The sequence below is a fragment of the Chionomys nivalis genome, chromosome 15 (genome assembly GCF_950005125.1).
Source record: "Chionomys nivalis chromosome 15, mChiNiv1.1, whole genome shotgun sequence".
NCBI classification, from domain to species: domain Eukaryota; kingdom Metazoa; phylum Chordata; class Mammalia; order Rodentia; family Cricetidae; genus Chionomys; species Chionomys nivalis.
In genome coordinates, this window is record NC_080100.1 from 21059302 (window position 1) to 21085542 (window position 26241).

The window sequence follows — 26241 nt, forward strand, 5'->3', positions numbered from 1 at the left end:
GGTGAGGACCCATGAGCCTTTTAACTGAGACAAGGAACACAAGCTTGGAGGCAGAGATGCGTTAGACACGGCCGGGGGACAATGACAACGGTTCTAGGGGAGGGTCTCCTCAGAAGAGTCATCGGGAAAGGTAGCTCTCCCGTTTGGGAATTTTCTTCTGCCCCGGCTGCCCAAACTCTACGGTGTGCAAGTTTTCTAAGCAGATCTGTGTGTCAAGTCTTCTAGATGATTTTTTTTTTAAATTATTATTTGCTCCACTAATATTGCTACTTTGCCTTTGCAAGTTTCTTCTTTGGGGTCTTTTCTCTCTAAACACATTGTGGGTATGTGTGTATACATTGCATGTGTGTGTGTGTGTGTGTGTGTGTATGTGGGTGTAGCATGTGTACTCATCTCTAGGCAGAGGTGACAGCTTCTCTGTGGATGATACCTAATTTCTGTGTCTGACTGTAACCTGTTACCTGTAGTTTCCTGTTGCCAGCTGGGCCTGAATATCATTCATCTACTACTTAGCTCTTGTGAGATGGCTCCATTCAGAACTCTGTAGTTATTTTACTGCTTTACAAAGGTCTACTTATCCATCTGAATGAATAATGATGGATTGAATTTGAATATAATCCAAAAGAGTGGATTCAGATGAGGTCTGGTCTGTTGGCCTATTATTTTAAGTTGGTACTTGAAATCTGTATGTATCTTTAAAAATGTTTCAGTTCAAAGATAAGGAAAAAGCACAGAAATGAACAAAAAAATGACTTTATTGTTAGGATTTTCAAATGTTTTAAACACACTCATTGCCTGCAGAAAAGCTTCCAGAAGTTTCTGTGCCTTTTTCTTTTCCATTTAGGGAATTGATTAATAAAGAAACCTTGTATGGCTGGGAATGCCTATAGTGTTAGCAGGAGGAGCTCTGAGGCAGAAGGAAGATCACTGTAGCTGAAAGCCTGTCTAGGTTACACGTGTGTTCAAGGCCAGCTCTGGGTACAGAGTGACGTTCTGCTTCTGATAGCAATAATGACAATGGGGCCAGCAGCAGCGGCAGCCCAAATAAACAAACAAAAACGAAGAACGGAAAGCACCACTTAACATGCATCACAGTGGTCAGATATGCACTTTCATGTGCCATGTTAACCTGTCCTCAGCCCCTGAGAAGCTGAGGCACTGCCAGCGTTTCACCTGTGAATATTTTAGTCTGTGTCTAGAATATAAGTTACCACTTTGTCAAAATTCATGTGATGCTAAATTCATAGATATAAGCATATAATATAGTTTTGATACACACATATATGCAACCACCATTCCATTTGAAGACATAGGACATTTGCATGTGTGAGTGCACACGCACACACACACTTCTTTCATGTTCCTTTCTTTGCCTCCCCCCACCATTTTCATGCTTTAATTTTGCTGGTTTCTAACTTCACATAGCACACACTGTATGAGCGGAATCATGTATGCTTTTATGTGTGGCTTCCCCCGTGCCGTATGGTGCTTGTGAAATTTTGCATCCTGTCACAAGTATTTCTATTGTATTCTTCTTTTAATGGCTGAGTTACACTCTCTCATATGAATATACCATGGATTTGTTTATTCTTTTAACGGACATATTTCTTTTCAATTGGACATTATTTGCACCAGTAATGAACATCTCTATGAGTCTTTCGGAGAATTATGTTTTCATTTATGTTGTGTAAATTACTTGGAATGAAACTGCTGGATTAATAGCAGAGACGCATGCTTTATCTCTGTAAGAAAGGGACATAGTAGTACCACTTCCCATTCCTAGTAGCAGGGTGAGAGCTGTAACAGGCATGGTGATTTCCTTCCCTAGTTTACAGAACATCAGTAACAAGCGACCAAAAAAGTGGCATGCTAGAGGCAGGCACAGGTGGGAGTAATGGTGTGCAAGAGGCAGGCACAGGTGGGAGCAGCAGGAAGCGACAGGAGACAGTGATATCAACTCAAGTGAGTGCGGCTTCTGTTTTAGATCCTGGGCCTCGGACCTAGGAAAAGAAACAAGCTTGTGGTATGGCTGTTCTACTCTGTGGCTGTGTAGTGCCTATGTGTACAGCTCTGCAAATCTGCAAATGAGAATGATGAGTAGAACACCACAAATTTGTACTTAGCGTAGGTGCAGCAGAAAGGAGGGTTTGACTGGCCAGAGACAGTCTCAGTAAGATCCAGTGTAAGTGGATCATAGAAGGTAGGTACATCTGAGATTGTCCCCGGGAGGAAAGAGAAGACATGCTTAAGGAAAATAACAGAACTTCATAAAGGCACTGTTTGCAAAGAGGTGGGCATGGAAGAGGAGGGGATGAATGAAAACAGGATGCTAAGCTGCTATAGGTCCTAGATGGGAAAGGGTGAAGGAGGGAGGGGTCACCAAAACTGTAAGTCCTATAGCAATTGGAAAGAGCCTTCCATGGTATTTGAAGGACAGAAGTCCCTGGCATCTCAACATTGATCTCTCTCTCTGACCTTCCTGTCTCCCTCTGCCCTGGTCTCTCCTCTTTTCCTTTCCTGGTGTCTTTCTCACCACCTTGCATGGCACCTGTTGTCTGAACCCACCTTCTTCCATCTGAATGTCCTCCCTTGAAAAGAACACAGATCACATGGATTCTGCACAGTCATATGGGGTTGGGTCACCAGCTTTCCAGAGACATCTACCTGTGTCAAGGTGATATATCAAGGCTAAGGAAAGATGTCATTCACTTGCTCATCTGAAAGCTAGTGACAATTATGACATTATGGGTATTCCTTTTCAGCTAAGCCTTCCAGTAATATGAGTGATGAGATACATCTAGAAATTGTGTGTACATGTGTGTGTAGTATACTCAAAGGATGAACATATCAGATGATGTAATCCCCCATGTGAGCATTGGAAGTGCATGAAAAGGTCATTGCCACTTGTGGTCTCTGTCTACCAGCTCCCAATGTGAAACCCTAGAGTTCCATTCATTGCTCCTCTCCAGCAGAGCCTGGGTAACTTTCCTTGCTAGTGTTTGCTAATGTCAATGAGTTCCACATGCCCATCCCGTGGCCCCCAGGCTAAGTCTCCATAGTCATTACAGTCATTATGAGGGATGAATGGGGACATAACTTTGTGACCTTGCAAAGACTTATTTTTTTTCTAAACCATTCTGTTCTAGATGATGAGGGAGAAGAAACCCTCCCCTTTGTCTACAAGCAGCTACTCTCTGGGCTGCAAGATCTAAGTCACTTGCAAGTCCATAGCATTGACACAAGGGTGTAATAAGGCTCAGAATGGAGACAGTTGTCTCAGAAGCTTAGGGGAAAATCCTATCCCAAGGAAATCATAACTTCAGTTTAGGGAGGAGGAGATCCAGCATGCTAGATGCAACAACAACATTTGGCTATGCATGGAGACATATGTGGGGAGGGGCTTAGCTTCATTGTTGGCAAGATGTCTGAACTTCAAGAAGCTACATGCATTATCTTCTCAGAATTCATGAAAGGTAAGGTGTGCAGTGTTTAGCTTAACTTCTTCACCAAGGTTTGAATGGACTAACTCAGCAAATGACCAAGGGTGAATTCTATGAAGACAGGATTGGTGCAGTAGGGCATCAGCCAGTAATAGAGTGCGGGGCAGAGTGTGGTAGCACTTGGAAGATGCTACTTTCTCCTGCTGCTGGATGATAGACTTGTAGTGTAATGACTTAAAGGGAAATTGAATGAAAATCGATGACACATAGAGTACGTTTGTGTGGCGTGGGTTTGCAGGGAGGTAAACATATGTGTTTGCCTTTGTCTATACGTGTACATAGAGGCCCGAGATCGATGGCAGGAAGTCTCCCTTAGTCACTCCCTACTTTATTCTCTGAGGCAGAGTTTCTCCATTAAACCCAGAGCTTGCCTCAACAGCGAGGGCAGCCGACTGGCCAGGGATCCTGCTTCCGTCTTCTGAGCACTGGGATTGCAGGGGAGCCACCATGCTTGCCCAGAATTCCTGTGGTGTCAGCAGATCCAGACTCCAGACCTCATGCCTCACAGCACACACTTTGTCCACTGAGTTTTTCTTCCCAGCCCTAGTAATACATTTTTGAAATACAAAGTGTAGATAAAGTGTAACGAAGTGATGTATGTATTAAGTGTTTCTCAAATGTAGAATTATCTTTGGCCTTTGAGCTACCCACGTAGCATTCCCAAGCCGCTCCCGATGTCTGCCGTATCAGAGGCATGTGGGCATTGGACAAAATCCACTTTCAGGGCCTTCCTAGAATTTACTTTCGACCCGGTGATGCTGTCCTTGCTAGAGATGAAGGGGGAAGTACAGTCCATGGCTGACCTCTTACTTGCTCTTCTTCAAAATTCCACTTTCCCCCATGTGATCTTCAGTGACTGAGAGGTGAGAAGGCATCTCTTTTTCCAGAGAAATTAGCACCCACAGCTTTCCTCATTTGCATTGGGAACCAACGGTTTGTGGTAAGGAAGACAGAACCACCGTGTGGCATGCTTGAGTTCAGGCGAATGCCACAAGCCAAACCCCAGGACAGTCTAGCTTGGCACTCCCCTTTGGGAGCCTTCTTCCAGCTGTCTCTACCTGAGAGCTTTACGAGCTTTCTTCATGTCCAGACACTATTTTTTTTCCTTCTGAGACAGGGTTTATCTGTGTGTAGCACCCTTGGTTGTCCTGGAACTCTCACTGTAGACCAGGCTGGCCTCAAACTCACAGAGATCCACCTGCTTCTGCCTCCTGTGTGCTGAGATTAAAGGCGTGCGGCACCACCGCCTGGCTCAGGCACTCTGTTTTCACAGGCCTCTCTCATGATACATACAGTGTTTGAGGCAGACAGCATGTTTTACTTACTCGTAAGCATCCAGGAGTTCACCTGCCCACGAATTTGCCTCCCCAGAGAGAAATGGGGAAGAAGCTGTGCAGTGTAACAGAGGGAGTCATGCTATGAATGCCAAGTCTATCTATGCTCATCTGAAAATGGACAAACATGATCATTCCCATTCGGCTTTCTCCATGAGGGAATGTGGCTAGCAGCGCTGGCAGAGAGGAGGCCCTGTCATGGCTTCCATGTGTACAGCCTCTCTGCGGGGGACAGTGATTCTGTCTGGTGGAGATTGTCAACGGTCATGTTTTCTTAATCCAATTTGTTCATTATCTAGCCTGGGAGTGGCTGCGTTTAGGAATTTAAGACCTCAGCAAGTGATGCTAAGGGAGGATTTTCTGGCTAAAAGGATGCCATGATGGTGGGTTTTGGTTGTCAGCTTGAGTGGAGCTGGAACCTCCGAGGAGACAAGCTTCCGGGTGCACCCGGGAGAGATGATTTAGATTAGGCCAGTCTCTGGACATGCCCGTGAAGGATTATCTCATCGAGGTGGGCGAAGCCACACTAAAGGAGAGGGTCAGCTTCCCCGGACTTGGGCGCTGGGTTACATCCAAAGGAAGAAGCTAGCTAAACACAAGCACTCCTTGCTTTCTGCTTCCTGGGGACCTGTAACGTGACTACCAGCCTCAAGTTGTTGCTACCAGGACTTGGCCTCCATGATGAACTAGCTGATTTTTTCAACTCTGAAGCAAAATAAAAACTTCCTCTCCTCGGTTGCTTTTGTCAGGGAATTTAAGTAACTAAAGCAGATGATGAACACCCAAACGGGTTGCTTAGGCAAGGGAGTCCCACTTCCTGTGATTGATAACAACAGTGTGATGTGTCACAACCAGGGCCTGGAGGTCCAAGGGTTGTTCTGTCCAGAGACAGGGAGGCAGACCAAATGAGTTGGCTCCTTCTCTCCGGAGGTCCAAAGAAAACTGTTCCTGGTACAACTTAATACTGTTCTCCCCCTCTCCTTTTTTTCTCCTTACTTTGCACTTCCAATTTACAGCGGTTGTAATGTGCTAACGGGCTTCCCTGCCACTAAAAAAAGACACGTGTGAGAGTGAGAATGTTCTCTCGAGAAAAGACACTCTCTGGGGTTTTGCCTATGAGGTAGGTGTGATGAAACCTCCTCCGCAGCAGGCCAGGGTGCCTCAGCTTCAGCGGGGTCAGCATCCTTCTCCAGAAGGAGAGGGAGATACTCAGCCACTCTGACAGGGCAGGAGGTGATTGTTGTGATTCACTTGCAAATTGAGATAGTAGGAGATTTCAGACCAGAGTTTATGTCCAGAGCCTGTCTGACCTGTTTTGGCAGCAAACTTGTAGAACAAAAGCAATCCAAGTTCATCCTTCTTGGGTAGACAATTGTTCTTCCTATTGTGGACAAGAGAGGATGCATCAAGAAGGAAGGAATGGGAAGGGCCAGTTAAGGCATGGCGCTTGGTAGCATGACCAGTACTCTGAATGGCTAACATCAGTATGGTGTCCCCGGGTGAGGATTTAGAGGGGAGGACGATGAAAGAGCAGGAGGAAGATGATGACATCCACAAAGTAAGAAGGATGAGGCCCAGGGTCTCATGTTGTATTTTAAACAGGTATGCTCTAGGAAACATGCATTTACAGAGCATGGCATGCATGAACAAAATTCAGGAAGACCGAGCAAAACAATGGTCTCCCCTTTCCAGGGTTTATCAGTCCAACAATTTTATGCATATACTTAATGTATTTTGGTCACTTTCAACTACATTGTTACCCCCTCTTATTTCTCTCCCATGGATGCTAAACTCCTCTTTTACCCAATAAGTTCCTTTTCTAGTTCCACATCTTTTAAAGCTTGTAAGCCATTACATTTCATTAGGGTTACTTCATGAGCATGAGTAGAAAAATGACTCCTTCTCCTGAAGCCAACAGTTAGTAGCCAATAGCTTCAGAAAAATATGGGCACCCTAGTGCTTCCTGAAGTCCCACACATCCCCCACACGTCACAGCTATGATTCCATGACTTTCCACTGTAGTGGAAATCAAGATGGTTTCTATAAAGTTATAAAAGAGAAGATAGACTTGTGGGGGAAAAATGATCGTGTATTGCGAATTAAATTTAACAGCTAAAGTATACTTATTAAAATTCATCAGCATGCATGCTTTCTCAAATCATGATGACTTCATGGTCTAAGTGAAAAATTTGTATTCCTTTGGAAAATTAAATTAGCATATTCAAGGCAGGCAAAAATTATCTTTGACTGGTAGATGTTATTTCTATAGCATTCTTTGCCTAAGAAAACAGTGTTTCTGAGACTTAAGTTTAACAGCTAAAAGTAAGAACAAACTTCTGCCCAAGGCTTTCATGGTCTCCAGAACTTTCTTTGGTGTTTTAATGTTCTAATTCATTTAAATCCCAGAAAAATCTCTGTGAGGTGGCCCAGTGCTGTGGCGAGACTTTACAAATGAAGACTTGGAAGGCTAAGAGACTGAGTGAGGTATCTGGGTTAGGCATGGACTGTGGATCCAGCTAGTTGCTAACTACAAGATCTCTGTAAACTTGAATCTGTCCTATAGTCTGCCTTTTCCTGCCCAGCCTGGACAGTGCTGTTCTACTAGGTGTTGTTAGGACCGTAATGGTGTAAGAGATCTGCCTGGGGCATCAGAGTGTGAACGAGGAGCTCTGCTTTCCATCAGGTATAAAATGGGTCAATAAGATAGCTCGCTTGTTGGATGTTGCTATTCAGAATTAGAAGCTAGGCAGAATCGCTGGGTTTGTAACCCCTCATCTCTGGAAAGTCGTGACAACAACAGCTGACAAGGGATGATGGTGGCAGAAGCTGTGTGAAGTCCTTTACACTTCTCAATTCAGAGAAAACTGATAGCAACCTGAGGAGGAAGGCACTGTCATTTCCTTCACTTTCTAGATGAGGAATGCAAGGCCCAGAAGGAGGTAGGAACACAGCTAGAGAAGGCAGAACTGGAGCCATCCAGGTTCCAGCATTGGCAAATCTGAAATACTTGCTCCCATAGTGCAAAACAAGACTCAGCAAGGGTTGGGATGGGGACAAATGAAGCTGGGTGTTGCCGCTCTCTGTGAGTGTGCCCTTGAAACAGGTGACATCATTTGTGTGTGTGTCTTTGAACTGGGAGACACCAATGTGACACCATATGCCCTTGAGTCGGGCCATACAGAAGGTCAGTGGAGGCCTCTGTATGTAGAGGGACAGAGCAGGTAGTCTGCACTCAAGCACTGGCCAGCATCCTCCCAGGAATCCCCAGTTCTTCCTGTAGCCTTGGCTTTCTGCCATTGACTCAGACTCTTGAAAAATAAATGCCATTTTGGAACACTGGGTAATTTACCAACTCTGTATCGAAGGCACAAATATTTTCCAAGTTTCTGCTGGTTGTCCATGCTGCCGCTCGCTTCAGCTGAGCAGAACTGTTGTTTTTAATGCAGTAGTGGTCAGGGTATGTCTTTGCCGCGTTATTCTACCCAGGGTGCTTTCTCAAAACTTCTGCCCTTCCAAACATCTGTTCAGTTTCAGAATTCAGGTCAACTTTTGCCACCACTCTTGAGCTTCTCTTTATCATACTCCCCCAATCTATAATACTAGATTATAGATTGCTCTATTTACTGTATCTGAATAAGACTCCAGGACAGTACTGAGGGCTGAATACTTGATACTCATTAGACACTTTATGCTGTGTTGCCATGTGATTCTTGCAATCACCCTTAAAGAAGGTTCTACACCACCTACATGGGTACAGATGGAAGAATAAAACTCAACACAATGAAACAACTTAGTGGCCAGTGTGCATTTGTGAAACTAGGGTTTTGGAGAACAAGGATCCCTTTCCTGAGCCAGAGATCACATAAAATGTATCACCTATCAAGACTGAATCAATTTCTGTCCCTGGAGCTTGGCAGGGAATGGAAAGAGAGACAGATGTGTTGTTGCCAATGCAGGAGCAAACACTGCTGCCCCCTCCCAAGGCAGGAAGAAAGCCCTGTGTCTATTCTTTGTATCTTTGTTATGTGTCGGCAGTTGATAACAGTTTTGTTGAGCATGGACAAATGGATACCTACATTTTTGTTTCATTTTGATCTTTTGAGATGAGGTCTTGCCATGTAGTGTAGGCTGGCCTCAAACCCTTCACTTCTCTGCCCCAGCTTGCCCAGTTACTACTGTTCCATTTGTGTGCTACACTCAGAATGTAAAGAGATTACATGGGCAGTGGAAGCTGGAGCAAACTTCACTGGGGAGTTGGACTCATGCCGTGTTGAGGCTGATGGAAGATGTCGGCAGAAGGGTAATTGCACGAAAAGAGGGTCAAAGTTCCTGGAATAACTAACCTGAACAACAGAATGGTTTCTTTGACTTCTGCAATGTCTTGTTTGCTCTGTAAATTCTCAGGAAGTGTTTTTCCTACTTAGTGCCAGGAAAACATGATAAGACTCTTGGTAGTTACTTTTGATAATTCTGCCCACTTCTTCCCTTGATCTCACATCTACAGACCCAGGTTGGACCGTTTTGTTTGCTTGCATCATGGAGGAACACCAATCATCAGGTGCTCAGGCTCACTCAATGGGTTTCCTTTGCAGGTGAACATGTTTGTTGAAGGGTTCCATGATGCCATCCTCCTCTACGTTCTGGCTTTACATGAAGTTCTCAGAGCTGGCTACAGCAAGAAGGACGGGGGGAGAATCATCCAGCAGACCTGGAACAGGACTTTTGAAGGTAGGGATTCAGTTTCCATGGCAGCAGCACTGCAGCCAAGTGAGTCACTGCTTCTGTAGTTGCTATCTACTGCAACAATAGACTTGATTTTGTTTCAGTTTGAAAGTATGGAGAATAAGCCAACTCACCTCACTGGCTTGTAAAAATAAGATCAAACAATGCCATGCATGTGAACGTGGCATTGAGCAGATTCTACTTCATTAAGAACCATCCTGCTCCTTGCCTATTTATATAACACTTTATATATATATATATATGTGTGTGTGTGTGTGTGTGTGTGTGTGTGTGTGTGTGTGAGGTTTTATTATTCCTCAACTTAGTTCTTGAGGTGGTCTCTCATTGAATCTGGAGCTCACTGTTTTGACTAGATTGGCTGGGCAGCAAGCCCCTGAGACCTGCCTGTTTTGGCCTCTGTCAGTACAAGGATTACAGATCTAAGTGATTGCTCAGCTTTCTACAGGGGCCTGAGAGTCAGAACTTGGGTCATCATGCCTGTACAGTAAGCAGTTTATCCACAAATTCACTTCCCTAGCCCACCTCCCTAGCTCTGTGTACACACACACACACACACACACACACACACACACACACCACAAGCTGTATTCACCACAGAACAACCAGTGTGGAAGATCTGCAGGCAGGCTTAAAGGTGTGTTAATCCAGCTGTACATCTCCACACCCACACCAGGTTGGTTTCAGTGAAATGCAGATGTTAGCCATCATATTCAACCTGGTCGTTAGAGCTGCTTAGCAGGTCCACGCCCTCTGCTTTTATTTGACTTTCAAAGTAGTGAATATTAGTTGCTTAAAAAAAAAAAACAAAGCAAGAAAACAAGACAAAAACAAACAGAAAACAGAAAAGTCAACAAAAAGCATATTATCTCATCATTCCAGCAACTGACATTGACATTTAAAGATGAGACTCTTCTTGGCTAGAAAGCTTAAATGGTATAAAGATGTACAAAACAAAAAGTGAAGCCTTTGTTCTCAGCGCCGTTGCCTTTCCCCAATGCAATCACTGTCAGCAATTTTCCAGATGACTCCAGAGTGTGCTATGCTCTCTGACAGCACACAATACAAAGCAAACAATGTAAAACTTTTAGAAAGCCGGATTCATTGCAAACATCATTTTTCATTTTAGTTCCATTTATAGAATTTACTTTTTTGTATGCCAGAAAATTCCGTATGAGTAGATCTAACATATTTTGAAATGAGAGTTAAGTGTGATTCTGTTGTATAATAATTTCTTTAATTCTTTTACTTATTTTCAATAATTTTGTTTATTTGTTTTGAGGAAGGGTCTTACTATATAGTCCTGACTGGCCTGAAACTTGCTTATACAAACCAGATCAGATTTAAACACGAGATGCTCCTGCCTCTGCCTCCTGAGTACTTGGATTGCAGGTTCTGCCATCCCCAGCTTCTAATCCACCGTTAATTGGTGGAGGCTTCAGTTAGTTACAGTTTTTATTATTCTGCAACACGGTGTCACAGAGACTGTTTCTCACAGAGAACATTTCCAATGGTGAGGGATTTAGGTTTCTAGGTTTGTGGGTGCTTTATACGATGCACCGAATATCACCAATCTTCTTTTTCTTTTGATAGGTTGTGCTGGTTCATTTACCACCAAAATGGTTTCTTTTAAAATTTTTTGGGAATTTAATTCTATTTCTCCTTTTTCTTTCTTCCTTTCCTTCAAACTCTCATATATACTTCTTCCTGCTCTCCTTCATATTCATAGCCTCTTTTATTTTCCACCAACTGTTAATTATATGCATATGTGTATATATCTATGTACTTATATGTATACACTCATGTATATTTCTGTTCAGTCAGTATAATGTTAATTGTAAGTATGTTTTCAGGGCCGACTATTTGCCAAACATAAAAAATTCTGTGAATCTGTATTTTTGTCAGTAGTGTATGTAAAGGTGGTGGCTTCCTCACCAACACGCCAAGCTGGCATGACTGGTTCCTAGAGCAGGCATCAGCTCTTCTGTTCACTTATCCAGTGCATTTGCCAGGCCTCTGTGATAGACCAGGCACTGTTCAAGGAGCCGAGGATGAAGCCAATAACAGAAGATGCTGTCCACAATCAGTTTCTCTTAGGTGTAGATGTGTGTAGGAACAGGCAGTAAACTCCCCTCCCCCATGCCAGGAGGTGTCAAATAAAACAGGGTAGGAAGATAGAAAGTGGTGGGATAGAACTGCTGGGTTAGAGAAGTCAAGGAAAGGCCTCTGGACATGGCAGCTGACTGGGACCTGACGGTGACAGAAGACATTGTATTTAGGAGACTATGCCACAGAGGAGGCAGCCATTGCAGTGAAGTCTGGGTGTATGCGGTAGGAGATTGCTCCCTGAGGAGCTGGGGGGGTCTATGTGGCTGACAACTGAATATAAAGGGCAGTGAGATAGGACCCAAAGCTCAAGATGCAGTGGGACCAGACCCATGGACCTGGAAACTGCTGAAAGAGTTTCCATGGAGACGGTGTGCCTTAGGGCTGCTCTGTAGCACATAGCCTGTAGCGTGCTGGTGAGCAACTTCCAAGAACCATTAACACAGAGTGCAGACTGGGGATGCGGGAAGCAGGAGCCCGTGACCTCTGGTACCCAATTTGCTCTCTAAGGAGACTGGGTAAGCTAACTGAAAGGGGCCTTTCCAGTTCTTCATCGTGCCAACTTGTCCTGTGAGCCCTTCAGTGGACTGGAGTATGCCTGTACTTGTGTTTACGTGAGTGAGATTTCTCAATGCCAAGAGCAAAGCCGAGTCTAGCTTTGAGAGAGGAGTATGGGATGGTCCCCTCTATGTTCCATGGCCTCAGCTTGTCCTCAGATATTAAAAGGGAAGGACAGAAGGGAGGAGTGGTGCTCCAGCTAGGGTTGTCTGGGTAGTAGATATGGCAGCCCAGGTAAGTTTCTTTTCTCTACTGTGGTTTCAGTGAACACCATGTTTTACCCTAGACAAGAATGACACCTTCCATTTTAGACAAGTAGTTGTTTGGGGGTAAACAAGCTCCCTGGATGAACTTGTTTTGGCTCTTCCTGCTTCAGCTGAGGGGCAGGAATCAAATAGGGTAATTTAGGGGGCATATTAGGACAAAGTCAAATTTCCCAGAATCTGTGCACAATGCACCGAGAAACTGGTGTGTGGGGACACAACCTTGGTCAGGCAAATCCCATTCTTAGCTATTACTCACCGCGCGGTGTGGTCATTTGTTCTTGGTCTTCTGACAGCGGGACCGGAGCCAGGGTTGGGGATGCTCAAAGGCACCTCTGAGAGAGGTTGGCGAGAGAAGGGCAGGTGTCCACAATGGCTGGGACACAGCTTGGTTTAGAGCTGAGACAGGCGCTAACTTTTCTCAGACGCCATCTTCATGGCTCCATTTTAGGGTCAGGTCTACGCGGTCAGTATGTACCAAGAGTATAAAGAATAGTATAGTTGAGTCTAAAATTAGGATCTTATGTGTCCCAAATGTAAAGACCGATGCCCAGGTGATTTTGAATAGTTCAGAGAGCCCATGTTATTTCCTAAGCAGCAGTCCATTTGAAGGCAGCCCCTCAAAGAGCTGAAGAAAAACTCAAACCTCCCTCACATTAAAAACAATTTTAATTTTAGTGGTTGCTGTAAGTGACCATTAAGTTGTCAGGAGAAAAAAATACCCTGGATGTTATTTGACAAAATTGGATTTTACTGCCGTGAAACCTATGATCAACTCTCAAGACTTCCAATAAATGGTCCAAGGAGAGGCCGTGTTTCCTCTGTGTGAGAGGTTAGAGGGGCAAGGTAAACAGGACTGTGTGTGGCTCAGGCCTGGGCAAATAGAAACCGGGTTAGAAGGACTCATTGCTGATACACAGGAAAATTCTGCTGTCACCCTAACAAGTTCACCTTCTGCTCGATACGCTCAGGTGAAGTCTCACTTTGCAAAGCAGCCACCCCGAGAGTTCTCACCCCACTTCTTGGCAGAATTGCAATCACTTAAAGGTGTAATGAGGTGCTGGATTCCCAGGACCACTGCATCAAATACAATACAATGTAAATCACTCAGGGCATACTTCCCTAACGCCTCTGGACAGATTGACAAGTGACCTCAGATAGCCACAATGTTTGGAGAATGAATATGTATATGTATACACATATTTATATGCATATATACACATATATGTATATGCATATGCACATTTACACACACACATATATATATGTATATATACTGCATGTGTGTATAATTTGAAGTTTCATAGCTTCTCAAGGATGCATAAGTTTGTGATAGGTGCATCCTTTGTAACCTGCCTGAATTAAGAAGACAAAAAAAAAAATCAAGATGTAACCCCATTCTGTTTCCAGCAAAGTAACCCAAAGTCTGGAAAAATCAGTGGGCCTTCAAACCACAGCCCAAAGGACAGTAAACCCAAATGCCTGCCCTCTCCAAACCACACGAGAGGATGGAACTTTCCCTTGGGATGCTCCTCAGTGGACATTTCCCTGAGGCGGTCACTCCGTCTGGGGAGAAGAAAACTGACGACAGCAGCAAGGAAGAACAGCACAGAATTCTCCCACAAAGGAAACAAATGGCTTGTTCTGATTAGAACAGGGCCGGTGCACACATCCTGCTACTTAGTGAACCAAGATGCAAATACAGACTGTTTAGCACCAGCCTCTGTTCTCTGGTGGCCTTTGGGGATTAGCTGCTGGGAGCACCCATCACTGCTTGTCAAAGTGGCTGGGTCCTCTGTGCCTTGGCTGCTCTGTTCCAGCCTCCTATCTCACTGGCTCATCGGAAACTTCATGGTTCTCTGGTTCTTTTTGGCCTTAGGGTCTTTGTAAATTAAACCAGGTCAATAACTTACACTCTTGATTGTGTTTTGAATCACAGGTTTCCTCCTGTGTATGGGATTTTATAATCCCATAATCCCTGCCTTTTTTTTTCTTTTTAGCTACATTTTAACTTGTGCTGAGTCATGCTTTGAATGGTAGATCGTGGTCAAGTACTCTCTATGATACCACAGGCACAGTAATGTAAGGAGAAACTTTATAATAGCATCTTCCAGCCCCAAATCTCAAGATCAAAATGCCCCACATTGGAACATTTTACATGTCAAAAATGACACCACAGATGGAAACTTCCCCATAATGGATGTTTATCTCATGCAAAAAAATTACAGAAAATACTGTATTAAGATTACCTTCTGGCTATGTGTATAAGTATGTATAGAGATGAAAGAATCTGGTCCTTAGACTTGCATCCTCTCCCCAAGGTGTCTCCTTATGTGTATGCAGATATTCAGAAATTTGAAAACACCTGAAATCTGAAACACATCTGGCCCTATACCCTTTGGCTAAGGGCTACTCAACCTGTAGGAATGATAATAGCAGTAGCGACAGATAGAGGAAAACAGCTGGCGGTGCCCCCACGTGTTTTATCTCAGCTCTACCGCTTCTTGGTAGGAACGTGATCTTATGCTTGTTTACGCTGGTTGTAGAGACTGAGATTCAGAGGACCAGTGCCTTGGCCACGGTGGCAGAGGTGGGGAAAGACAAAACGGCAATTCAGTGTTCTGATTCGTCAATAAAAGAAGAAAACAACCCAAAATCACACTTTAAAATTCCATTTATTATTTATTTATTTGTTTGTTTGTTTATTTATTTTCTGCATGTGTGTGTGTGCGTGCGTGCATGCGTGTGTGTGTGTGGTGTGTTAGTTGGAGGATAACTTCTGGGAGTCAGTTTGCTCCTTCTACTGTGTGGGTCCCAGAGTTCAAACCTACATGACCTATGTTCAGCTTGGTGTCAAGCACGCTCACCTACTTCTCTGGCCCCAACCTGTTTGTCTGATTCTACTAGGAAAAGCTGACTCCGCAGTGCAGACCCCTCCTTGAGTCCAGGCCCCTCCTGAGCCGTTCTAACTCAGCCTTTCCTGCAGTGCTAACTCAGCACCCAGGAATCTTCCGGATAGTGTTTGCATAAGCAATGAATGAAGACACATTGGGCAATGAAGACTTGCTCTTTAGACACTGGCCCCAGGGACCCAGCAACCAGACCCCCAGCACTCTTGCAGCCTGTATGAAGCATACTACTGAATCCTGGGTCGGAGTGATTTTCCTTATGAGAGTTGTCTAATGAGGACCCAAACCTGTGTGTGATAAGACATCTTTACCTTTTTGCTACTTTTAAAAAAATAAAACATCGAAACTCTAGAGTAAGCACACTGCCTTCAGCATCAGCCTTCTTCTGTTCTTTTTTCAGAAGTATTCCCTAAAGATCATTTCTTTTTCTTTTTTAAATGGAGAAATGTTAAGAATTTAGGAATGCAGACACAGATGAAATTACAATGTCTTTCCAAATGCCAACAAAAATGCTTCCAGTCTGATGTGATTCCCTGTGGCATGAATTTGTTTTTAAAAATCCCATCAATTCATTTTCTTGGCAGGCAGAGGTACCGTAAGTTACTAATGCAGAGTTCTTTGCCTCTCCTGCAGGTATCGCTGGGCAGGTGTCCATAGATGCCAACGGGGACCGGTATGGGGACTTCTCTGTGGTTGCCATGACCGACATCGAAGCCGGCACCCAAGAGGTAAGGAAAGGACACTTCTGCATTGGTCACTCTGGCAAGTGGGGACTCTGAGGGTGTATTTGTCCTGGTGTCCAATGCACCCTTCAAACACAAATGAGGCTTCCGGGTAGGCAAAGCTTACTGTTCACTGAGGTGGAAGGCAGGGCACACCAAAAAAAGCCCTACCTTCCAAGCAGTCAGGAGTCACTCCTTAGCCCTGGTAATGAAGACACCAGTCAGCCCAGGAAGTGCAACTTGCTTGCCTCTCCATTTCCAGAGGTTTTTTTCCTCTAGAGGTTGTTTTGGATTTTCAGGTGTTACTATTTCAAAAGATGGAACTTCAGGACAGAAATCTACCTGGACTGAAGATGAGTTTGTGACAGTGACCGGGCAGGGTTCTCTGCTCTAGTTTCTTCAGCTATAACATGGGAATTGTAATGTTTTCCTTGCTGGCCTCATGACATCATTAGAACCATATGAGATGAAACCTAGAAAAGTAACACATGACCTCTAATGGACAAATAAAGAGAAAGAAATAGGTATTAAATAAATATTCAGTGTTTCTGAATTCAGTGCTGAAAAACTATTTTTCAGCAGATGATGATTGCCCTGTTTCCTAGCAAGGTCAAGGCCATCACTCTTTTTTTTTAAACTTTCTTTTTATTTATCCTTTGTGTCTTTCACATCATACATCTCAACTCCATTCATCTCCCTTTCCCTTCCTATCCACCCTTTGCCCTTATACTCCCCCCAATAAAATAAAATGAAAATAATAAAATTTAAAAGAGAGAGAGAAACAATCTTGTCATGGGAGCTGCAGTATGACACAGAGAGTCACACAGTAAATCCTTTGTCCATATATCTTTACTTGCAAGTGCTCATTGAAAAGAGCCATTGGTCTGGTTTGAGGTCTTTGGTCATTGCTGGGACCTCACTGGGGCTCCTCTTGGATAGCCTGTTGCTGCCCTGTGTCACGGAGGTCCTGCAGCTTTGAATCTGTAGGATGTGGCCCTTCATGTGCTCCAGCAGATCATAGATGGGGTGGTTGTTGGGTTGGTCAACTCATAACTCTGGTTCTGGGCTTGGATGGTTGCAGGTTTGTTCAGCCTGCCAACTCCCCCTCCCGTTTTATCACCAGGGTGAGCTCTCAGACATTGCTCTGTCTAGTTCACCCTATGTGGCAATGAGCAAGGGGCGGGGCCGTCTCCTGCTTTCATGCTATCAGGGTAGACCAGTAGGCTTACCCACACCTATACCACAGGGCCAGCTCTACTGTGCTGCCCAGGCAAGATGCATGGGCCACTCCCCTGAGTGCTGCAGCTGCTGAGGAGCAGACACAGCTCTTCCACTCTGAAGATCAGCATCACTCCTGTTGCTTTCGTGGGCGCTGGCATAAGATACCTCTCCTCTCTGTGGGGTAATGCCTAGCCTTTGTATGGGACGTGAGGGAACAGGAGCCCTCTCTCTGTGTTCACCGAATGATTTTTATATCGCCCCTGTTCTAGTGCTTGTCTGCAGTCTGGCTTCCTCCTCTGGAGAAGTGGGGAGTGATGGTTCATCCCATCTCTTTGTGAGGCTGCGCATGCAAAACACTTGGGATAGACTCAGCACCTACCAGTCACTGTCATATTTCATGAGGACCTAGAATTGATTTTGACCCTGAGCTGATATAGCCTTTGAGAGCCTGCTGTCACTCAGTGAGGAGGAAGGAAAAATGTCACAGGCCACCCAGGAGGCACAAGTTTGTGCCCAGGCAAAAGTGGAGAACCCCTAGGAGCTGTGTGAGAAGGCACTACCAGATTGGCTCATGTGACTGACCTAATAGTCATTTAACTGGAGCGTGACCCTGCAGTTATATCATCCAAGGGTCTAAGGTGACAGCTGAAACAGAGTTCAGTCTGATAATGGGAGAGCACAAGAAGTGAGTTCATCAGAGATGAATGTGACCCCTAAGGACACAGCACTGGCCAAAAGGTCAACCAAAAAGTTCTTCAAAGATACATTTTTTTAAATTACATCTATCTGTCTCTATCTATCTATCTATCTATCTATCTATCTATCTATCTATCTATCTATCTATCTATCTATCATCTATCTATTGTGTATATGTAGGTCAGAGGACTATGTGTAGGAGTTGGTTATCTCATTCCAACATGTGGGTCCTAGGTATCCAATTTAGGTCTTAAGGCTTGTTGGCAAGGGCCTTTACCTCCGAAGCCATCTTTCTATCACTCTAAATTATATTCTTTAGTATTATAATTATATGTCAATCTGACTGAGGGGTGTGGGGCTGTGTATCTGTCACATGCTTAACCTAAGCAGGTATGCAGTGACATTGGTTTCTGTCACATGTCCCCAAGGGAAATGGGCCTCACACATGACTGATAGTGTGGACTCCTCAGTGGCAGAAGGGCAGAAGGGGCCCTGTGGAATGAGCCAGGGAAAAGCTGTGAATCTGTAGACTTTTGTTTCATAGGGAAGTGAAAAGAATCCACCCTTCCCATTATGCTGTAGCAGCTGCAGGATACCTAGGGACAGCATTGGTAGGGTGCAGCCTCCAGTGCAGACAGGCCTCACCAGGCACTGTCTCTGTCATGTCCATACCTTTTCAAGTCTACGTGACCCTGATTCCTTTGCTGCCATGAGGAGCCACTGTGATAGTCCATGTGCACAGCAGGAGAGCTCCTACCCCCTCCCGTTTCTCCTGCTTTTCTGAAGCTCTTGCTATCACTTCCTGCAGGTTATGATGTGTAGAGGTAGCCTGTGTCAATCAGGCTGTGTTTTGGGGAGCTCATGCAAGACTATGAGCTTTGTGCCTCTTTTGGGAACTGATGTGGAATGTCCTTCTGTACATGTGTTGCTTTTATTGGTTAATGAATAAAGCTGCTTTGGCCTATGGCAGGGCAGAATATAGCCAGGCTGGAAGGGATATATATATAGAGAGAGTAGGTGGAGTCAGAGAGACGCCATGTAGCTGCCCAAGGAGACAGACACCTGGAACTCTACCTGGTAAGCCACAGCATTGTTGCCATACATAATGGGTTAATTTAAGATTTAGGAGCTAGCTAGAAATATGCTTGAGCCATTGGTCAGAGTGCTGTAATTAATATAGTTTTCTGGGTCTGGGCAGTCAGAAAATAAATGAGCAGCCTTTGCTTGCAGGGAACAGGTAACTTTGGCTTTTCCCTTTTTATGTCTGACTTTTGCCTCTCTGTAGGTTATTGGTGATTACTTTGGAAAAGAAGGCCGGTTCAAAATGCGATCCAATGTCAAGTACCCTTGGGGTCCTTTGAAACTGAGAATAGATGAAACCAGAATTGTGGAGCATACCAATAGCTCTCCTTGCAAATCATGTAAGTTCAGAGACTTAATTCACTTTTCCTCCTCTTCTCCAGTCATGTGGGTCCAGTACATGTTGCTCTCAAGGACTCGTGTTCGGAAAGCTGCCATGTCTTTTTCTGATGTCTTCAAACCTGTGGGAACAACTCAAAAATAGCCATCCCTCCTCCCTTACCAGAAGTGTCCATCTTTCTTCCCTTTATTCTTTTCTTCCAGATGATAGTATATTCTATCTGGATTTATATCTCTTTCTACAATCTCTTAGTTATTAGAGGTTTTTACTTTGAGGAAAAATAATATTATTAACTGTCTCATATTCATCTACCGTAACAAATCTCATTATTGATTTTAAAGTTTATAGTTGACCTCCAGATCTCCAAGATTATTATGGGACAGATAATGTTCTTAAATACCTGGCAACTTACAAAGTGACAAATAAGCACTGAACATATTATTTATAACCCATTTCTGGATGGAGAAAGAGAAGCAGGTGTATCTTCCTCAGAGACAGGAACATTTTCCAAAGTGATTGTCTCTGAGGGGCTTCTGACGAGGAAGAACAAGTGGTATCAATCTTGCAGGCCAGTTGGTGATTCTAGGTGACTATATGAATGGTCATTGTGTCTCAGGACCATCTTTTAATGTTGAGGAATTTATGTCTATACACTAGTTATGAGAAAGAATTAATGGAGAAGTGTACTGACCACGTAGCCTCCATGCGTGGATCCAAAGTCTTACTTTGCTTCTTGCCTGTTTGGGCCAGGAGAGTTCCTTCAACTCACCAAGCCTCCATTTCCCCACATGTAAAGTAAAATATACCCAGCTTTGGTCTGAGGAGCCCATGAGGCCGTGACCTACAGGCTTACTCTAAACTCTGCAAGGATAGGAGAGGCTGATTTTTCTCGAACTGAGTTCCCAGTGGAGTGATCCAAATGGTTTGCTTTCTCACAAAGCTATGTAGGCCATTTGGAGATGGAACTCTGGCTTTGGTGTGAGAACATCTAAAAACAGAATACTGACCCAGTACAATTCCCCAGACCTTCTAGCACTTCGGAGTGTCACCATCCCCCGAGAGAAACAGAAGAGCTGGGCCAGTGCCTTTGTCCATCCACGCTGCTTTCCTTGACTTTCAGCTCAAGCAGAGTGTGGATGTGTCTGAAATCTCCAGCTTCCAGCCTCATCAAATCCTGCTCGAATCTGTGCTTCTTTCTCTGTCTGTGATTCTTTCTAACCTTCCTTTCCTCCCTCTTCCTCTTCCTTTCCTGTTACAGATCTTGCTGTGTAGTTCAGGCTGCCTCAAACGTGTGATCCTCCTGCTCATCTTCCCAAATACTAGGATGACTGCCATTTGTCCCAGTCTCAACTTAAAATTTGTTTTCCCGCTGTTCTCTTCACTGTCACGTGACAGTGCATTTGTCTAGTGCTTTCTGAAAAGCATGCATTTTCATGATATATGTATATATATATATATATATATATGTATTTCACAGAGGAAAAAAAATTTGTTTCAACTGGGAGATGAACACAAACCAAAGTATTTCTACTTATTTCCCCAAATGATCTCTGACCAGTGATGTCTCTTTTTCAAGCAGGTGGCCTAGAAGAATCAGCAGTGACAGGAATTGTGGTGGGGGCCCTACTTGGTGCTGGTTTGCTAATGGCCTTCTACTTTTTCAGGTAGGGATCATTCAAGATGCTAAAATTCACTCTGCGTGTGTGGCCTTTGTCTCCTGTCTTTGCGTAATACTCCCTGTGATTTGCCCACACCCTTCTCTGAGAGAAGGATGGTGGTTAAAATATCAAACCATTCTTTGGTGCGATCTTGGGTCTGGTGGTCATCTTGGGTTATGGATTTCTACTGTACTGTGGCCACCATGGGCCAGAGAGTTGCTGGGATCTCTGGACCACAGATACATTCATGAGAATCCCTTCTACCTACCAAATGTAAACACGAAGAGGAAATCTGGACAAAGAATGAACCTATCCTCACACTTCCTTTAATTCAGAAATAAGTGGCCATATTCACCTTGAAGGGCTGGAGGGAGCGCCCAGTGATCTCCCATTCAGGCTGCTGAATGTGTTCTGTGTTTGAAGAAGTCACATGCTTAGCTGTTGCTATGGCTCAACCTCAAGGCTCATAAACTGGTGCTATGTACGTGTGCTCAAGGTTTTGGTCGTTTGTTGCAGTGGTGGTCCATTCTTCAGTAATCTTCAAAGGCTGAATTCAGGGCTTATTTCTAAGGTTTCTTCATTTTCACATGGAGATGTACGTCTGGGTGTATGTGGCTCTCTGTGGGAACAATTGTGTTCCTGTCCCTTTGGTCACAGTACACTTAATCTGATCTTTATCTGGGGGCATATCCTGGGAGTCAAGCAGAGCTTCTGGGGCAGAAGAGATAAGACTGAACCCACACGGTCCCAGGGAAGAAGGGGAAGGCTTGTTCTACAGTATGTCGGAAAGCCTGCCAATTTTCCTCCTTGAATAAGGACACAATGCCTCGGGGCACACTACTTTAATCTCTGACCAGGGTTTCATATTGTGTCATTTCTAATTTATCAGATCTAACCCAGATGTCCCCGGAAGGCATTCTTTGTAAGAGGAACCGTAGCATTTTGCTGTCAAGTGAGGCTTTATTGTTGCGTTTATTCTGCTTTTACATAGGAAGAAATACAGAATAACCATTGAGAGACGAAATCAGCAAGAAGAGAGGAACATTGGGAAGCATCGAGAGTTACGCGAAGACTCCATCAGATCTCACTTTTCGGTGGCTTAGAAGATTCCCCACTTTCGTCTGCTTGAGAGATAGATGGAAGGAAAGACATCAGTGGAGCAGAAAGGACGCTCGTGGGGAATTCTTTGTTTTAAGCCGTAGTCATTCACTCTACATTTCCTTTAGAAGCTCAGGAATGATTATTAATCACTATCTGCCTCCCGGCCTTTCATCTCATGGCAAACAAATCTGAGGATGTAACGCCATTCTATTAGGTGTTCTGACCGCTGGAAGGACATAGGATTAGATTTATGTTTTGAAAAATCTGGCGTTTCCGCCTTTCACACAAGGATATAAAGATGTGGTTTTTCTGAAATTAAATGTTTTGTAGCTAGAATAAAACACTTTTTACAAGTAGAATATTCCTGGAAAGAATTTAACACCCAATAAGAGGACGATTAGAATGAAAAAAAATCTCAAGCCTCAGAATGCAGGGCTGCTCCCTGCATCCAGTGGACAGGTTTGCGGTAGACAAGGCCTGCGTTCGGTGTCCACGGTCAGGTCTGACCTTGTGTCTCCAGAGTGATCCTCCCCGTCTCTTTCAGTGTCTCAGAAAAACTACTCTGGAAATTGTAAATATTAGTGAGTTAAGAGGATTTATATAAGAAAAGCGAGTCTAAATGTTTCTTTTATGATGTAAAAAAAAAAGCCCTACTTCCTGCTAACATTTTATTTTTAAGTATTTTAATCTTATATTTTGGTATTAGAAATGTGTCTATTTTTTCATTTTGAAGATTAAATTTCACTTGTACTCTAAAAGGGCGGAGAAAGTGTGTGACAAACCCATGGTGGCAAACGGATGGCCTCTTTCTCTGCTGTCCTCTTTCCCTCGGCTGTGGTCAAGCACTAACTGCTAATGGCTGCTTTGACTGCAGACATCTAGGAATACGTTCAGCTTGCAAACTCTAAAGGGACACATTGAATTTTAAGCCGTTTTTCATTGTGAATGGTTTTAAATTCTGGAGGGCTGCATCCCTTCTAAATTGTGGCCAACTGATTGCCCTTCAAAATCCAGAGAGGGAAGGCAGTGGAGTATAGCGGAGGATACCCAGACATGGCAATCTTTCCCTCCAGAAGAAAGCATGGGCGAAAATTTGACAGCGAAGCACAGAAATGATAAATTAAAAGGAGTGCAGTTTATCGAAAGGTGGTTGGAAGAGGGAGTGTTCCTCTTCTGTTCCCTCTGTTCCCTGAGCCCCAACGAGTTTTGCAGCCACCACAAATTACCCACAGCACGGTAGGACAGACAAGTGCATTCTGGGAAGGACCGAGCCAGCTTTTGCTGGGTATCTGATTCGCACTCAGTCCTGTGTGCTGAGGTTTAAATGTGGGTTCCCACTTTACCGTTTGAGGAGAGAGCAAGGGTACCATCTGGTAATCATGCCTCTCTTGGTAACATTTTGAGTTCCTCAAACACCGTTTAGCGGGGAGAAATAGCATAATTCCTTGGAGGCCACATTCACTCAGGTCTGCTGAAGAGGAAAGCTGAGTGGGGGCAAAGTTCTGGAAGCTGCTCGTGCTTGCTTCCCCGGGAAGGACGGTGTCACAGCTGGTTGCATCCCACGTCAGAGTGAACGGGCTGTTTCTGTGTGAGGCTCACTTCTTTCTTATGGCTCAGGAAACGGGATACGAACCACGTGATGAAAGAATCAGTCGTGAACAACAGGAGTGGCTCCGTTGCGGTTCTGCATTTAGGTCGCTAAAGGAAAAGTGCCGAGGTCAAAAAGAGTGGAAATAGTCGGCAAGAAAAGTAGATTTCAAAACTTGTGAGGTAGAACTCAGGAAAGCGGTGGCCAATGGTTGGGAACTCACATTACGGAAACTGAGTGCACAGACTGCAACCGCTTCAGTTATCTGAACCAGAGAGCTCGTTTCCCTCTTTTACTTTCTCAATAATCTTTTCCATATATTTCAGAGATATTCATTTTCTAAGGTTTATTTTTTGAACCTGTGTGTTAGTTACGGGAGAGGGGGTGTTGGGGGAAGTCCTCTACAATGCTATATTCCTTTTGGTGTAAATATTTCTGACCGTTCTTGAAATTTATATAGTGGTGCATTAATGGCAGTGTTGTTACAACAAATACCTTTTCTTTCTACTTCAGCTAGAGGAATTGTTCCAAGTTTAATAGCATTTCCCCAGGTAGGATGTTAAAGATGAGGAGGGAGTTAGCCTTTGAAAAAAGGGTGACTTTTGACATCTCTGGAAGATGGTGTCATTTCTTATCATTTTAAAGCAATTCTAGTATTGTTAAGGTCATTTACATGTCTGCTATGTAGCTTTCCTTCCTTAAACATCTTCACATGGCTAGGCAAGGTGTTCTTAATCCCAGCACTTGGGAGGCAGAGTAGATAGATCTTTGTGGTTTCGGGCCAGCATGGTCTACATAGTAAGTTTCAGGTCAGCTGTGTTTACACAGTGAGACTCTGTCTCAGAAAAAATAAATCTTCATATGAGTTGCCCAAATGACATTAAGTTTTAAAAACACCACTGAGCTGGTGAACCTCTGCTGAGTGTATAGATGTCGGTTCTGTGGTGGCCCTGGGGTAAGAACTCTCTGTATTGTATCGTGGGATTTAAATTCCTAACTGCTAAGCCACAGCTTTGACATTTGGTCATTTTTAATCTGCCAAGAGCCAACTATTATATAATAAGTTCAATGGGACTTTAGTTCTTAAGCCATTCTATACATTTTTACTCCTAAATCTAATGATTAAGATTTCAAAGAGGATATCTTATTAGTATTTTTCTTATCTAGTCAAATGTAAGTTCATAACAAGCTAAAATAAGCATATAGTTATGGTATTGGAAATAAACACATTTTTTTTTTTTTTTTTTTTTAGTGGATATTATTGTCTTAGAGTTGGGAGAGAAGACGGAGTCGATTCTGTGTGGAGTCATGCCCCTTCCTCCCAAACGGGTTTCACAGGGAATCCCTTCAATGTTATATTGTTTTTATAAACCACCAACACGGCTTTTCCTGAACCACAGATATAGGTAGTTCCACAGACCTTAAAATAGTTCTTTATCCCTCAGAACTAACTCGTGGAGGAAAGGGAGAATCCTAAGGAAGGAGAGCAGGTGGCCTTGTTTCCTCTCTCCCTTGAGTGAAAAGCTCTGGAATGCCAAGTCACTTCCTGCTCTGCTTACCAGCTTCCCGTGCTGTTCCTGAAGGCACATGCGCCCTTTCTGTCCCTAGCTTACCTCTTTTTATCTGGTTGGAACTGGCTGTAGGGATGAAAGGCAGGTGGTGGGAGTGAAAGAGAGGCCTTATATACCTGAGACAGACAGTGATGGGTTCAGAAGCCCATTCCAGTGACACCATTGCTTTCTTGAAGCTGAGTTACTTGTGCAGTTCTTTTACACACACACACACACACACACACACACACACACACACACACACACAAATAAAAGAGAAAGAATAGTGTTTATAAATTGGAATATACTAGTTCCTATGTTTCTTGAGACACAAAGGACTCAGATCCCTACTGGATGCAGCTAGGAAGGCAAATGGTGATAGAAATTTGGCCCCTCTACCTACATGTCACGGGTTTTGTTTAGTTACACCCTGTGGTTCAGGACTTCAGAAGGAAGCTGGTAATGAGTTGAGTTTCTAATTCAGTGGAATAAAAGAAAATGGTCTAGAAACCCAGGATACTTAGGGGCAGCACAGAAATAGGGAGAATGAGCTGGTGGCACCAGAAGGACCGGTCTCGCATCTGAAGAATAATGAACAGTTTAGACCTTCTGTAGTAGCTAGTCTCAACAAGAAATGATGGGCATGCCCAGTGAAAAGAACCAGGAGCTTATTTCTCCCAAGGTGACCATGGGAAGAACTTCGCTGCTGATACTGTCTCTGCTGCCTTTCTACCCTGAGCCCCACCTACTGTCAGTCATGGCTCCACAGGTGTGTTAGCATCTTTCCCCTGCAGGTCAGAACTGGTGAGGGAACCTCCACACCTACTCAGAGAAAGAGACAAAGTAGCCCTGGCTGTGAGGAGGTAGCCGGCTTC

General features: G+C 44.0%; 1 protein-coding gene across 3 annotated transcripts in view; it reads left to right on the top strand.

Moving 5' to 3' along the window:
- The window catches only part of Npr3 (natriuretic peptide receptor 3), a 64779-nt gene extending 39721 nt beyond the window's left edge, over window positions 1-25058 (top strand). For 2 of the 3 annotated variants that reach the window (XM_057789594.1, XM_057789590.1), the window contains exons 4-8: window positions 9427-9562; window positions 16044-16138; window positions 19335-19470; window positions 21046-21133; window positions 22119-25058. In XM_057789594.1, coding sequence (XP_057645577.1) covers window positions 9427-9562; window positions 16044-16138; window positions 19335-19470; window positions 21046-21133; window positions 22119-22230 — 567 coding nt within the window. In that variant the 3' untranslated portion in view covers window positions 22231-25058. The remainder of the gene's footprint in view (window positions 1-9426; window positions 9563-16043; window positions 16139-19334; window positions 19471-21045; window positions 21134-22118) is intronic. The other variant, XM_057789593.1, reaches the window with a different exon arrangement.
- The last annotated feature ends 1183 nt before the right edge of the window (window positions 25059-26241 follow it).